The sequence below is a fragment of the Rattus rattus genome, chromosome 1 (assembly GCF_011064425.1).
Source record: "Rattus rattus isolate New Zealand chromosome 1, Rrattus_CSIRO_v1, whole genome shotgun sequence".
NCBI classification, from domain to species: domain Eukaryota; kingdom Metazoa; phylum Chordata; class Mammalia; order Rodentia; family Muridae; genus Rattus; species Rattus rattus.
In genome coordinates, this window is record NC_046154.1 from 192,597,037 (window position 1) to 192,610,382 (window position 13,346).

At 36.3% G+C, this 13,346-nt stretch overlaps 1 protein-coding gene across 1 annotated transcript in view; it reads right to left on the reverse strand.

Annotated features, from left to right (window-relative positions):
* Trhde (thyrotropin releasing hormone degrading enzyme) overlaps positions 1–13,346 on the reverse strand; it is a 403,812-nt gene that overhangs the window by 73,747 nt on the left and 316,719 nt on the right. The window contains exons 11-12 of the mRNA XM_032912469.1: positions 5,925–6,058; positions 5,758–5,813 (exon numbers count right to left, since the gene is read on the reverse strand). Of these exons, the coding sequence (XP_032768360.1) occupies positions 5,758–5,813; positions 5,925–6,058 (190 nt within the window). The remainder of the gene's footprint in view (positions 1–5,757; positions 5,814–5,924; positions 6,059–13,346) is intronic.

The following is a 13,346-nucleotide window of genomic DNA, read 5'->3' on the forward strand; positions in this document are numbered from 1 at the left end:
TAGGAACTGCAAGGAGAAACTAACGTGATTATATTATAATATTAAAAACTCCAAAAATTAAATTAAAAATGTCAATTGCCAAAAGCTTAGCAAGACAAAATCAATCTTTTTTCGTATTAAAAATTCATCTTTAAGAAGTCATCTTACAAATCTATTCAAGTAAATATGGTATAAATGATCATATAGGGCAAATATACCTGAATAAATCACAAAAGAAAAAAATATGTATTTCAACTTTTTGAAATTTTCAAGAAGAGTCTATTAACTGAAGTCCATGAATTGAACTACCAAGGTTAGTTTTTAAAACACTTAGGGAATCAGTGGGATTGAGAGTTTGCGTCATACAAACCCAGGGAGTACAACTATACAGGGAATAACTAGAGAAAGCACATAATATAAAATTATAATATTACTTTTAATTCATGAGCTACTGAAGAACACAGGTACACAGACTTTTTCAAATATGATTGCAGTACAGTTTGGAAACCCAGACTACTGATTATCAAAAAAAAGTATGCTTAAATGAAAAAATAATGTGACCTACCAGACATCTACCCAGTTTTATTTTTAAAATTATCAGAACAAGCTGTTTGCTATGAAAATGAATCAAATCAAGAATGGATGTCAAAATCTCTCTCTTCTGCTTTCTACTCAACACTTGCAGGCATTAGACATTAATATTAAAACATTCTCTCCTACAGAGCTGAAACACAAATTTGGCGTGGGAAGGTTACAAATTTGCTTCTGATTTAATGCAACGTGATATAAAAATCTGTAGGAACGATGACATCTCAAGAGCCACTAGGCCACCCACCCTTTATACCTCCGGAGATGGCTCTGTCTCACAAGTGCCAGGTACAATACCTCTCATAAATCCTTATCCCAAGGACAACATCTGTGGCTCCACCCTCAACAAGTTTCTGCAGACAGCTCAAAGGAATACGTTAACCCCTTCTCTAACCTTGAGCTAACCAGCAATTGCCTGGAGAAATAGAACAGAGTTACTGGAAAAATCCAGAAATACAGTCATTTTACTGCATTATAATAGAAAGAAAATGGAAGATTCCCAGCTTATTACAGTAAAATGTCCTGAAAATGCTTTCAGACTATTTTCAACATTTATCTCTGAGGAAGTGTTGCAAAAAAAATTAGAGACCCTTTGGATATAGATCTTTAAATAAATGCATGCAGAAAGGTCTGAAACAGCTTCCAGGGACTAAGCCACTACCCAAAGACTATACATGGACTGACCCTGGGCTCCAACCTCATAGGCAGCAATGAATAGCTTAGTAAGAGCACCAGTGGAAGGGGAAGCCCTTGGTCCTGCCAAGACTGAACCCACAGTGAATGTGATTGTTGGGTAGAGGGTGGTAATGGGGGGGAGGACGGGGAGGGGAACAGCCATAGAGAAGGAGATGGGTAGGGGCTAGGGGGATCTTGGCCCGGAAACCGGGAAGGGGAATAACAATCGAAATGTAAATAAGAAATATTCAAGTTAATAAAGATTTAAAAAAAAAAAGAAAAAGAAGAAAAGAAAAAGAAAGGTCTGAAACAAGCAGACTTCGAGGTGACTCTCTCCTGTGACTCAAGATGTGCATTGCCAGCTGCAGATGACAAATAGATAATTAGAGTCCCCAGCCTGGGGATGTGAAAGATGTGATCTTTTGGGGATGACCACAAAGCTCAGAAAAAGAAAAGATTCACTGGACTCACCGATCATAGTATGGAAATCTCCACAGTGAAGAAGGCTGGGAGATGCTGGTGAAGCAATTTCAGAAACCTTTCTTCAGTGAAGAGGACCAGAAGCATATAGCCAAGAATCAACCTTGTTTTGTAATCAACAATTTTATCACTTTTGGGATTTATACATTTTTAATTCTTTTACACACACAACCCAATGGATTAATAGATAATTACTAACAGTAAAATCTTACATGAATACTTCCCTCAAAAGAGTCTGCTGTAAGAGGTAGGGATCTACCCTTATCTCAGTGACCCGTAAATACAATAAATTGCATGTAGCCTGTCATTATTAATAACCCTAGCCAGGTATGGTCTTATACACTTTTCCTTCCTGTTCTTGGGAGGCAGAGGCAAGTAGATATCAGTGAGTTCACCGTTAGCCTTGTCTATAAAGTAAGTTCTAAGACAGCCAGAGCTGTTACACAGAGTAATTCTATCTATCTTTCTATCTATCTATCTATCTATCTATCTATCTATCTATCTATCTATCTATCTATCTATCTTTCTAATAAATACCTACCTATAACAGTTTAAGCATAGCTCTGAGAAGTGTTTATGCCAAAAGCAAACTCGTGGCAATCTGAATTCACAAAGCAGTGGATAGCAGAGGGATTCAGAGGGATTCAGGATCATTGACCAGGCTTGTCAAATCCCTGCACACCTGAGGAGGGATTCCTGTCATCTCCAAAGCAGAGTCGAAGGTGGTAACTAAGGTCCAGCCACATTGGGTGTTTCCAGCAAAAGTTTCTAAACCTGTCCTTTTTCCCGTTACATTAAGAAAGGACCACACAGCATATGTAAACAAGTATCTATGAAAGTAGGAAAAGCCATTACATCCTGTTGGTTCTCAGGGCAGTTTTACTTCTTCGAGATCGTGCTACTATTTACTGCATTAAATGAAGAAATGATCAACACCTGTGTTACAGAAGAAACCTTAAACAGAGAACAAGCAAGAAGATGGAAAAGAGCCAACAACAACAACAAAAAGCCACTTTTCAAGACGTTCTATTTAAAAAAGAAATGAAATTAGGATGTTTGAGTGGAGAAATATTTTAATATTTTCTGCAGTATGTGCCTCTAATTAAAAAGAAAGAAAGAAGGCAGTGTTGCCAAAATCCATGATGCTGGAAGCGCAAGGCTTCACCTAGGGACCAGAACAAAGAGTGGTAAAGAATACACCACCTGTGCAAAGTCTATATCACATAATAAAACTCCACTTCATAGCTTATAAACCATATACCTGTTTCTGGACTTCTTGAAATTCATCAAATGATTCCAAATGTATATAAAATGTGTGCTTTTGAAGAAGAAAAGTTTTTATCATATGCCATTCTAAATCTAAACTAACTAAAACAATGTGGTGATACTAAATAAAAGATAATAGTGATGATGTAATTGAAATCAAATCGATTCACTGCCATGACCATTTTTGTGAAGACGGAGATATTTCAAACAGGAAAAAGAAAATATTTTTAAGTAAATGGGGATGGAATAATTAGTAAAAAAATAAGTAGTTTTATAGACAAAAAATAAGTCCCCTGTCATCCAATACATGCAAACAGATTAAGGAAAAATGCAAATGGAAAGATAAAGGAAAAATAAAATATAATATATAGAAAATGAGAATATTTTACTTTATGTATAAATGAAAGGTCATTTAATTATGAAATATCATAAATTTGCAAACAAATGCTGCTGAAAGAAATAATACTCAAAACTTACTCAAAGTACACAAACAAAAATACTTCTGCTTGATACTATATATTTGCAATTTCTTTCTTTAACTGATTAATTCACAGAAAGAAAGATATAGACAGTAGATGTGTAAGAAACAAAAACACAACCTTTTAAACTGTAAATTAGTGTCTAAATATGTTTGAACTAGCAAGTTGTCAATTTTTAAATAATTACACTTTTGCTATAATGGAGGGTTTGAAGAAATTGGACTTTACATATATGGTCGATAGTGGAATTTGACTGAGAAAGACTTGGTGATATACTTCTGGCCGTTTTTATTTCAAGGATATTGTACTTTTGCAACCTCAAATTCCACTTACAGCAATCAACTCTATAAAACTCCAACTAAGCACAACGAAAATTAGTCGAGGTTACTCACCAGAGGCTGCATCGTAAGGATTCAGAAATTATGGAAATCTCCCAGAATTTATTTTTATAAATGACTCAGGGGATGGAATAAATCTTTCTTCGTGGTTTTAAAATTTAACAGCATAAAGGTTTAGCAAGGGGAAATGTCTGGTATAATATATACCAAATAATCCAGATTTTACCTCTGAGGACGATAAAGCAATCGTAGGTCGTAGATGTGGGGAAATTAAGTCTTAATGTGTTTTCTTTGTTGTTCAAAATTATTTACATTAGAATGTACAGTGCATGACTTTTGCTTTGTTGTTTGTTGTTATTTTGAGAGAGAGGGTTGCTCTGTATCTCAGGTTTGTGTGGATCCTGGAACTCACTGTGTATTCCAGGCAAACCTAAACTCATTGTCATCCTCCTGATTCAACCTCTCCAGTTCTGGGATTGTAAAAATGCACTACAACACTGGCTACATTTCTATATACCTAAAATCATCACAGTTTAATAGTAGATTTCACAAAAATAGTGACATGTTACCAAATGAGTAAGTTCATTACTGTAATTCTGTACCAGACATTAAATTAAGCAACACTATCCACCAATAGGCCAGCGAACACTCTCCTCTGTGTCTTGCAAGAACAACCAGGAATCAGTAAACACACACTGTGAAACAACACCATATCCTTAGTGTCCATGGAAACACAGACAAGCCTGTACTGAAGGCCAGAGACTAAATATTTCCACTCGTTCATTTACAGTTCAAGTGAACAATAACTCAAATAGATGAGAAAGATTTGACAGAAAGGGACTCCATAAAGTGCATCAATTCACCCACATTGGAATTCACGATCTCTGCTCTCTTATTGTTCGGTACTAAACAACCCCACTCCCTACACACACACACACACACACACACACACACACACACACACACACACACACACACAAACAGCAACAACAATCTCTTAAGTTGCTTGGCAGTTCAGTTTCTCTTCAATCAAAATAATTATCAAGTGCCCTGCATGCGATCTCATCATTTGGTAGATTGAAATGATACAGGGAAAGGAATATTTTTAGTATATGTAAAGAATTGAGATTTGAATGGGCACATAAACTACAAAGGCAGTTTCAGATCCCATGGATGATCTGATTCTTATTACTAACCTAAGCCTTGTGTTCACATGTGCACAAATATAAGTAATTAATAAATAAACGAATCACAGATTAGGAGAAATTTAGCAAACGATGATACAGTACAGAAAAATCTCAGGGAAGCATGCCTTTAATCCCAGCACTGAGGAAACAGAGGCAGGTGAATCTCTGTGAGCTCCGGACAGCTTGGACAACACATCAAGTTCAAGGACAGCCAAGGCTACACAGAGAACCCTTATCTTGAACAAGCAAAAGAAAAAAAAAAGACCACTGTAAATCTAATTATGAAAGTCACTTAATAATTAATGTAATCAAACCTTTTGGAACATGATTGATATGCTGTGGAATATTTGCTTCTGTCTCTCAGTGTAAACTTTTCACAAATGAACAATACTCAAATAAAGCTTTGAAGTAAAAAGCACCCTGGTGTCTGTGAGGAATAATATTGCTAATGCTTGGAGGTATTTTCTATCAAATGTTTTATGTGGCTGCAATGGCCATTGTGTAGAATTCATTAATGAAGAGATTACAAGAATCTCCAGAGTTTTTAACTAAACTTGCAGTGCAATCGATAAAGCTTCTGCTGTCTTGGAAATATCCTATGGCTATTATTGACTTAGAGTTTGGGCCACTGAATATAATTCAAATACAAAAATATCGTCAGAAAGAGATTTACATATAAGTATGAATGTATAATATAGAATTTAAATTCATGTGAAAAATCTCACAGGCATGGATTTTATTGTGGAGATCTCAAGGAAAACATACCTGGCCAGGCTGAAGGCATCATCAATCAGGCCTGCACGGTTACTGACAGAAAGTACCTATGAGTCCAGTTAGGAAAAAAGAAAGGATGAGGGTGGTAATTCTGATCATTAAAATGACAGGTGTTTACACTGCAAAACAGATAACTGAGAAGTAGATCAAGGATATACCTCATGGTTCCTGATTAATTGATCGATCAGTAATCTCCAGTTCCTTAGGTCATAGTTGACTCTGAAGTAGCCAGTTTGATTGATGTTTCCAAGGATCCAGCTTCCTTTGTCTAAGTATGTTATTCTGTGATGTTCTGCAAGTAGCATTTGAGAGAAGTAGAGTTTTAATTTCTTAGAATTAAAAAGGGATAAAGTTTTTTTTAATACCAGAAAAAGCACTACTAATAATTTGAAGAAAATGTCACCCTAAAATGTAATTGAAACCCGTTCTTTAATTAATCCCCTCATTTAAAATTGAGCAGAAAGTGTTTATTTTGTTACTCATTATTACACCAATTAGTCAGTTTTTCATAGTTAACAATTTCGTTTCTGACACAACTCTTTTTCTATACGCAGTTTCTATACTTGAAGTAAACATTACCTAGAATTCTCCGACTAGATTCATGTGGCTTTTAATTGGATCGTATGTGGGTATTTGCAGCTAGAACAAAAGAAGTCTTTAGACATATATCCTATTAGTTTTACCCAGGAAGAAGGTAATAGAAGAAACAATAATGCTTTATTTATCTGAAAGTCATTCTTGCATCTGCCTTTTACTCATGTCTTTTGTAGGAGTGCAAATAAATAAATAGCAGACTTGGCAAAACCATCAATAATGATATAATTCAAGGGAACCTGATCTGCTCAAGACTCCAACAGCTCCATATAGAATTAAAAACAAGGAGAATGCATGCTTCATAAAGGGAAAATCTGAACTTCTGTTCATGAAATACTTCAATTAACAAAGACCAGGAAATACATTATAACTTCATACATATTTAATATTTAACTTTTTCAAATGAGGCATAAAGCTACTTCCACTTGTGTATAGTCACCTACCACGGCTTTCCCAAAACAAACATCATTCACAATTGTAATAATTTTTCTGTTGAACTTCAGGACTTATTCCTGACAGAATTTGCACAGTGAAGTTGAATTAAAATTTGCATTCGTACACAGACACAGTTTGGAGTGCAGATGGGGAAAAAAACACTAGAAAACAAAAACATACTGGTATGTTTTAATTTCTATGGCTCAAAACCATAATTTTTATCAAGATTTCACAGGCACATTAGAAGAAAGGAAACGTCTGTAATCCTTTAAGAGAGGGAGGTATAAATTACTCTCAAATAAAGAGTACACAGGGAAAGATTGCATGACACAGACTAATTAATCCAATGTATATTGCAGGCTAGAATATTTCAAAAATTAGACATACAACAAAATGTAGCTGAAGTCATATTTATACTTAATGCCATATTTATACCCTAAGTCTGCTGTGGTCCCAGGGTCCAGAGAGAACCCACTGTCGTTTTGCTAAATGGCATGTTGTCAATCTGCCGTCCAAATGCTTATTCTCCTACCCATACATTCAGGTCTCCCCACTTTCATCAAAAGGTTTCTTTTTGTAGAAGATATTTTTGACAAGCTAAAGTATCATAACAAAAAGAGGCTTTAAATAATCATGTCTGAACTGGGAAAATTAAATCTTAAGTGTTGAAGATAGTGTTTTTCCTAAGTAATCCTGGTTGCCTTCAAATGTTCAAAACTTTTAAAAATTATTTCTTTTAGTTTTTGAAATTATTGTATAATTATATGATTTCCCCGTCCATTTCCTTTACCAAACTCACTCATGACCCCACGCCCCCTGCCTTGCTCTCTTTAAAATGCATGGCCTCTTTTACACTAAATGCCGTTACACACATACATGGAAATGAACATTCTATTCTTAATTTTATTCCTAAATACATAACCTGCTCAGTCTGTATAATGTCACTTGTATGTATGAACTCAGGGCAAATAATTTATTATCAATTATCCAATTAGTGTGCTCTTCCCTAGGGAAAACCATAGCCACTGCTCTCAGCAGTCCGTGGTTGCTTCTAGCTCATTGTGTAAGGCTGCAGCCTCATGGGCTTTTCCCCGCCCACAATAGCATGTCTATTGTTGTCTGCGTTCAGCTCATGCATAGGCAGTCATGCCAGTGAGACACTACGTGAAGAGCTTCTGTATTCCCAAGAAACACAGTCTCACAGCAAACTCCCTGTCTCTTCTGTCTCTTGTACATTTGCTACCAATCTTCCACATTATTTCCTGATCCTTAGGTCAGGATCAGGTGTGAGGGATGATTTTTTTTTTTTTTTAGCTTCTTTTATTGGATATTTTCTTTATTTACATTTCAAATGTTATCTCATTTCTTGGTTTCCTCTGGAAATCCCCCCGTCCCATCCCCCCATCATCTGACTCTATGACAGTGCTCCCTCATGCACCCACCCACTCCCTCCCTCCTCCCTGCCCTGGCATTCCCCTATGCTGGGGCTTCAAGCCTTTACAGGACCAAGGGCCCCTCCTCCCATTGATGCCTGAGAAGGCCCATCCTCTGCTACATATGGGACTAGAGTCATGGGTTTAGTCCCTGACAGCTCTGGGGTGTATGGTTTATTAGATGTATGAATTGGGACCAGACTTCACAACTCTTTATCTATTGGTAATAGTTTTCCGCAATGGCATCCATTTAATAATTAAAGACTAGTAAAATATTGAATTAAGCTATGTTCATATGAACTTGAAGTTATGAACTTAGCTTTAAGTTATTTACGCTGACATGTTGAGGTACATCACTTGTGCTGATTTGTATATGTGTGGCCCATGGAGTGGCACTGTTAGGAGTGTGGCCTTGGTAGAGGAAGTACATCACTTGGGGTAGCCTACATCCTTCCTTCTAGCTGCCTGGAAGCCAGTCTTCTCCTAGCAGCCTTCAGAACAAAATGAAAAACTCTCAGCTCCTCTGTACCATGCCTGCCTGGACCCTGGCATGCTTCTTGCTGTGGTGAAAATGGACTGAAACTCAGATCCAGTAAGCCAGCCCCGATTAAGTGTTGTCCTTTTAAGAGTTGCCTTGGTCATGATGTTTCTTCACAGCAATGGAAACCCTAACTAAGGCAGAAGTTGGTACAAGAGACTAGGGTATTGCTGTGATATGCCTGACCATGTTTTTGTTTGGAAGAATGTGGATTTGGGGTTTTTGGTTTTGGAAAGTAGTGGAATGCTTTAATGGGCTACCCCTTAATGGACTTGGCACCATGAAAAGAGGCTATGAGAGGCTTCTGGGGAAGCTTGTTGCAGCAGAAGTCTCCACAGACTTGGATGATCACCAAGAACAGCAACAGAAATGGTTTAGAGTCAACCAGAGCCAAGAGCGCTACAGAGGGCTGAGCTAAAGAAGTAACCCAAGCCCTTTGCGGGAACTCAGAAGATCATGCACGGATCCCAGACATTGTACCAAGAAGGCGTAAAGCTTATGTTCCCTTGGATACACCAAAATGCTAGAGATATAAGAGCTCTGGGATACCTGCTGATGAAAGCTGCTAAGGAAATGGAAACAGCCACAGAGAAAGAAGTTTGTTGCAGTCAACAAAGAGATTGGAGATCAGAAGAAAGCTTTTATATCATACATGGCGGTGCAGAGTGTTAAGTTTGACCAGTTGGCCTTTGTTTCCTCACTATGACATTTCAGACTGGTAATGTATATCCTGTGATGTTGGAGGTATGTGATCTGCTTTTTGACTTTAGAGGGATTGCAGTTAAGTGATTGGATGGATCTCAGAAGAGACTTTGGACTTTTTTATCACTGTTGAGACTGTTGTAAACTATGGAACTTTTGAAATTAAACTAAATGTACTTTGCAACATGCTATAAGTAGGTAAGCCCCCGATAGACTTATGTGTTTGAACAATCCTATGGGAACCGGGGAGTGAAATCTGGTGGTTTGAGTATGCTTGTCCCAGGAAGTGGCACGATTAGGAGGTATGGCTTTGTTGGAGAAAGTATGTCTCTGTGGAGGTGGGCTTTGAATCATCCCTTCTAGCTTCATGGAAGCCACTCTTCTCCTAGCAGTCTTCAGTTCAAGATATAAAATTCTCAGCTCCTACAGCACCATGCCGGCCTGGACATTGCCATGCTTGCTACTATGATGTTAACGCACTGAAACTCAGACCAAGTAAGCCAGCTTGAATTAAATGTTTTCCTTTATAAGGGTTGCCTTGGTCATGGTGTCTCTTCACAGCAATGAACAAACCTAACTAAGTCACTGTTTTTATTCCTAGTCTCTCCAGGACTTTTATTATAGAAGGTTCTATATTCTGTCAAAAGGCTTTCCTCAACCTAGTGAGATGATCATGTGGATTTTATTTTCCAGTCTGTTTACATAGTAGATTACATTTACCTATTTATGTATGTTTAGCTACCCCAACATCTGAAATGAAGTCTACTTGATCATGGTAGATGATGTTTTAGATGCGTCCTTGAACTCAATTTGAAAATATTTTATTGAGAACTCTTGCATTTATGTTCATAAGAAAAACTGATATGTAATTCTCTTTGTTTGCTCTCCATGTGGTTTGGGTATATTTTTGGTCTTATAAAAATTGTACAATGGCCCTTCTGTTTATAATTTGTGGAATAATTTGAAGAGTATTACCATTAACTCTTCACTGAAACTCTGGTAGAATTCTGTACTAAAACCATCTGGTCCTGGGCTCTTTTATTTTCCTCAAAGACTTTTAATCACTGCTTCTATTGCATTAGGATTCATAGAGCTATTTAAACTGTTTATCTGATCTTGATGTAACATTAGTAGGTAGTATATATTAAGAAAATTATCCATTCCTTTAAGAATTCCTAATTTGCTGGACAACAGAATTTAAAGTATGCTTTTATGTTTTTCTGGACTTCCTCAGTATCTGTTGTCATGTCTCCTTTTCATCTTTAATTTTGTCAATTTAGGTATTTTCTGTATACCGTTTTTTATTTATTTTTTAGGGGGGAGAGGAATGGGGGAGGGGAAAGGGGCAAGAGGACAGAGTAGGAGCAAGAAATCAAGAGAGCAAGAACTTCTGTATATCTTTATTTAATTTAAATAAGGGTTTATCAATCAGTGAATTTCCCAAAAGATCAATTCTTTGTTTCATTAAGTCTTTACATTGTTTGTTTGTATCTATTTTACTGACTGCCATATTTCGTTATTTCTTGCCATCTTATCCTTTAGGTTGTAATTTCTTTTTTTCTAGATATTTCGAGTGTGCTATTCAGTTAGTTGCATGAATACATTCTTTAATGTAGGCACTTAGTGCCATGAACTTGCTTCTTAGAACTGCCTTCATTCCTTCCCTTAAGTTTTGGTATGTTGCATATTAATTTTTATTCTATTCTAGAAAGTTTTTAATTTCTTTCCTAATTTATATCTTGACCAATATTTCATTTAGTATAGAGTTGCTCTGTTTCCATGAGTTTGTAAACTTTCTGTTGTTTTTGTTATTTTTAATACCAGCTTTAATCATTGCTGATCTGATAGGGTACAGGGTGTTAATTTTATTTTTTCTGTATGTGTTCAGACTTGCTTTTTGTACATGTATGTGGTCAATTTCAGAGAAAGTTCCATGAACTGCTGGAAAAAAAGGTTATTCTTTTGTTTGGGGTGAAATATATATATTCTGTAATATGTGTAGTCTATAATATATATGTCTTATGAGCTTAAATAAGCATCCTAAATGAACAAATTCCACATATGTTTAAATAAATAAATTCAATAATTTGCTATATATGTGTAGTCTACAATATGTATGTTTTATGAGCTTAAATAGCATTCTAAAACTCCACTTATTTTTAAATAAATAAATTTGATTTTATTTTTACAGCTTATTTTTAAGTGTGTGTGTGTGAGTGTGTGTGTGTGTGTGTGTGTGTGTGTGTGTGTGTGTGTGTGTGTGTGTGTGTGTGTGTGTGTGTGTGTGTGTGTGTGTGTGAGTGTGTGTGTGTGTGTGAGTGTGTGTGTGTGTGTGTGTGTGTGGTGTGTGTGTGTGTGTGTGTGGTGTGTGTGTGTGTGGGTGTGGGGGTGTGGTAGGTGGGTGTGGTGTGTGTGTGAGTGTGTATGTTATGTGTGTGGTTTGTGGTATGGTATGTGTGTGTGTTGTTTGATGTGTGTGTGTGTATGTGTGGTGTGTGTGTTTGTGGTGTGTGTTTGTTTTGTGTGTGTATGTGTGTATGTATGTGTGTGGTATGTGGTATGGTACATGTATGTGTGTGTGGTGTGTGTGTGTGTGTGTGTACACATGATTATATGTTCATGGAAGCAGGAGAAGACACGGAAGCCCATGAGGGTGGAGTCACAGGATGCTGGGAACCACCCAAATGTGTTCTGAGAACCAAAATTGGGTACTCTGTAAGAGAAGCACATGCTCCAACCTCTGTGACACCTTTCAGACCCACATACTTAGATAACTTTTATGAGTTTTATTTTCTAGTTAAGGAGTAGCATCAAGCTTAATACATGAACAAATGACATACATTTTGCAAATGACAATGTAATTGACATTATGTTAAATTATCTTAAAAGTTGTTTCTTAATGAAAAATTGGATAGTGACATTTATAAATTCCATGTAATTTTATTTGTTTTGATTTTTATTTATTCTATTAAAATCTTATGGGTAGATTATAGTCAAATGAATATATATATATCATGAGAATAATCTGTATATCCTCTACATTGCACATTGCCTGACTAAAATAAGACAGGCATCAATTGTTTTAAAGCATTCTATTACTAGACTTATACCCAAATCCTGAAGATATTACTATTCACAAATATTTGTATGGGTCTAGTACAAATGAGATCTTTGAGAAACAATTCCCAGAAAGATTTTGTAATAGATTTTAAAATGTCTTTGCAGTACTAGTTAATTACATTCCCAAAATGTTCTGCAAATTAACTAATAGCAGACAATGAATTTTAAAAAGATCTTTTCTGACGGCCTAATGAGGTATGGTATTTGATGAGTTCTGTGGTAAAATGTATGGAGGTTATATTTCTAATGTTCCTCATAATTGAAAATTATATTTATGTCCAAAATGGTACAAGACTCATACCGTATCAATGTATAGAAAAGTAGGTATTTTATAACACATTTTAAAAAACTGTTGTAATGACGGTAGAATGATAGTTAAGCATTTCTAGGCAAATATGCTACTTGTAGAACATGAAAAAATAAGTAGAAAAGTCAACTAAGACAGCACATGTGATGAGACGGAACAAACCATCCCATAGATTATGGCATATGTTGATTTCTTTCACTGGATTCTTACAAAAATCCAATGAAAGAATATGTCTTGAAACCTAGGAGCACTCATATGCAAGTTTTGAAAACACTTCGTTGTGTAGAGAGGTCCTGATGCTAAGGTCTTGTTCTCCAATTGGTTCTTGATTTGTCAGTAAAGACAGGCAGGGACTAATTGTTGGACAGAAGGTATAGACAGGGTTTCTGGGTCCCAGGAGGAAAAGGCAGATGCAGGGAAGGATGGAGGAGCTTTCTGAGATGTTTGGAGG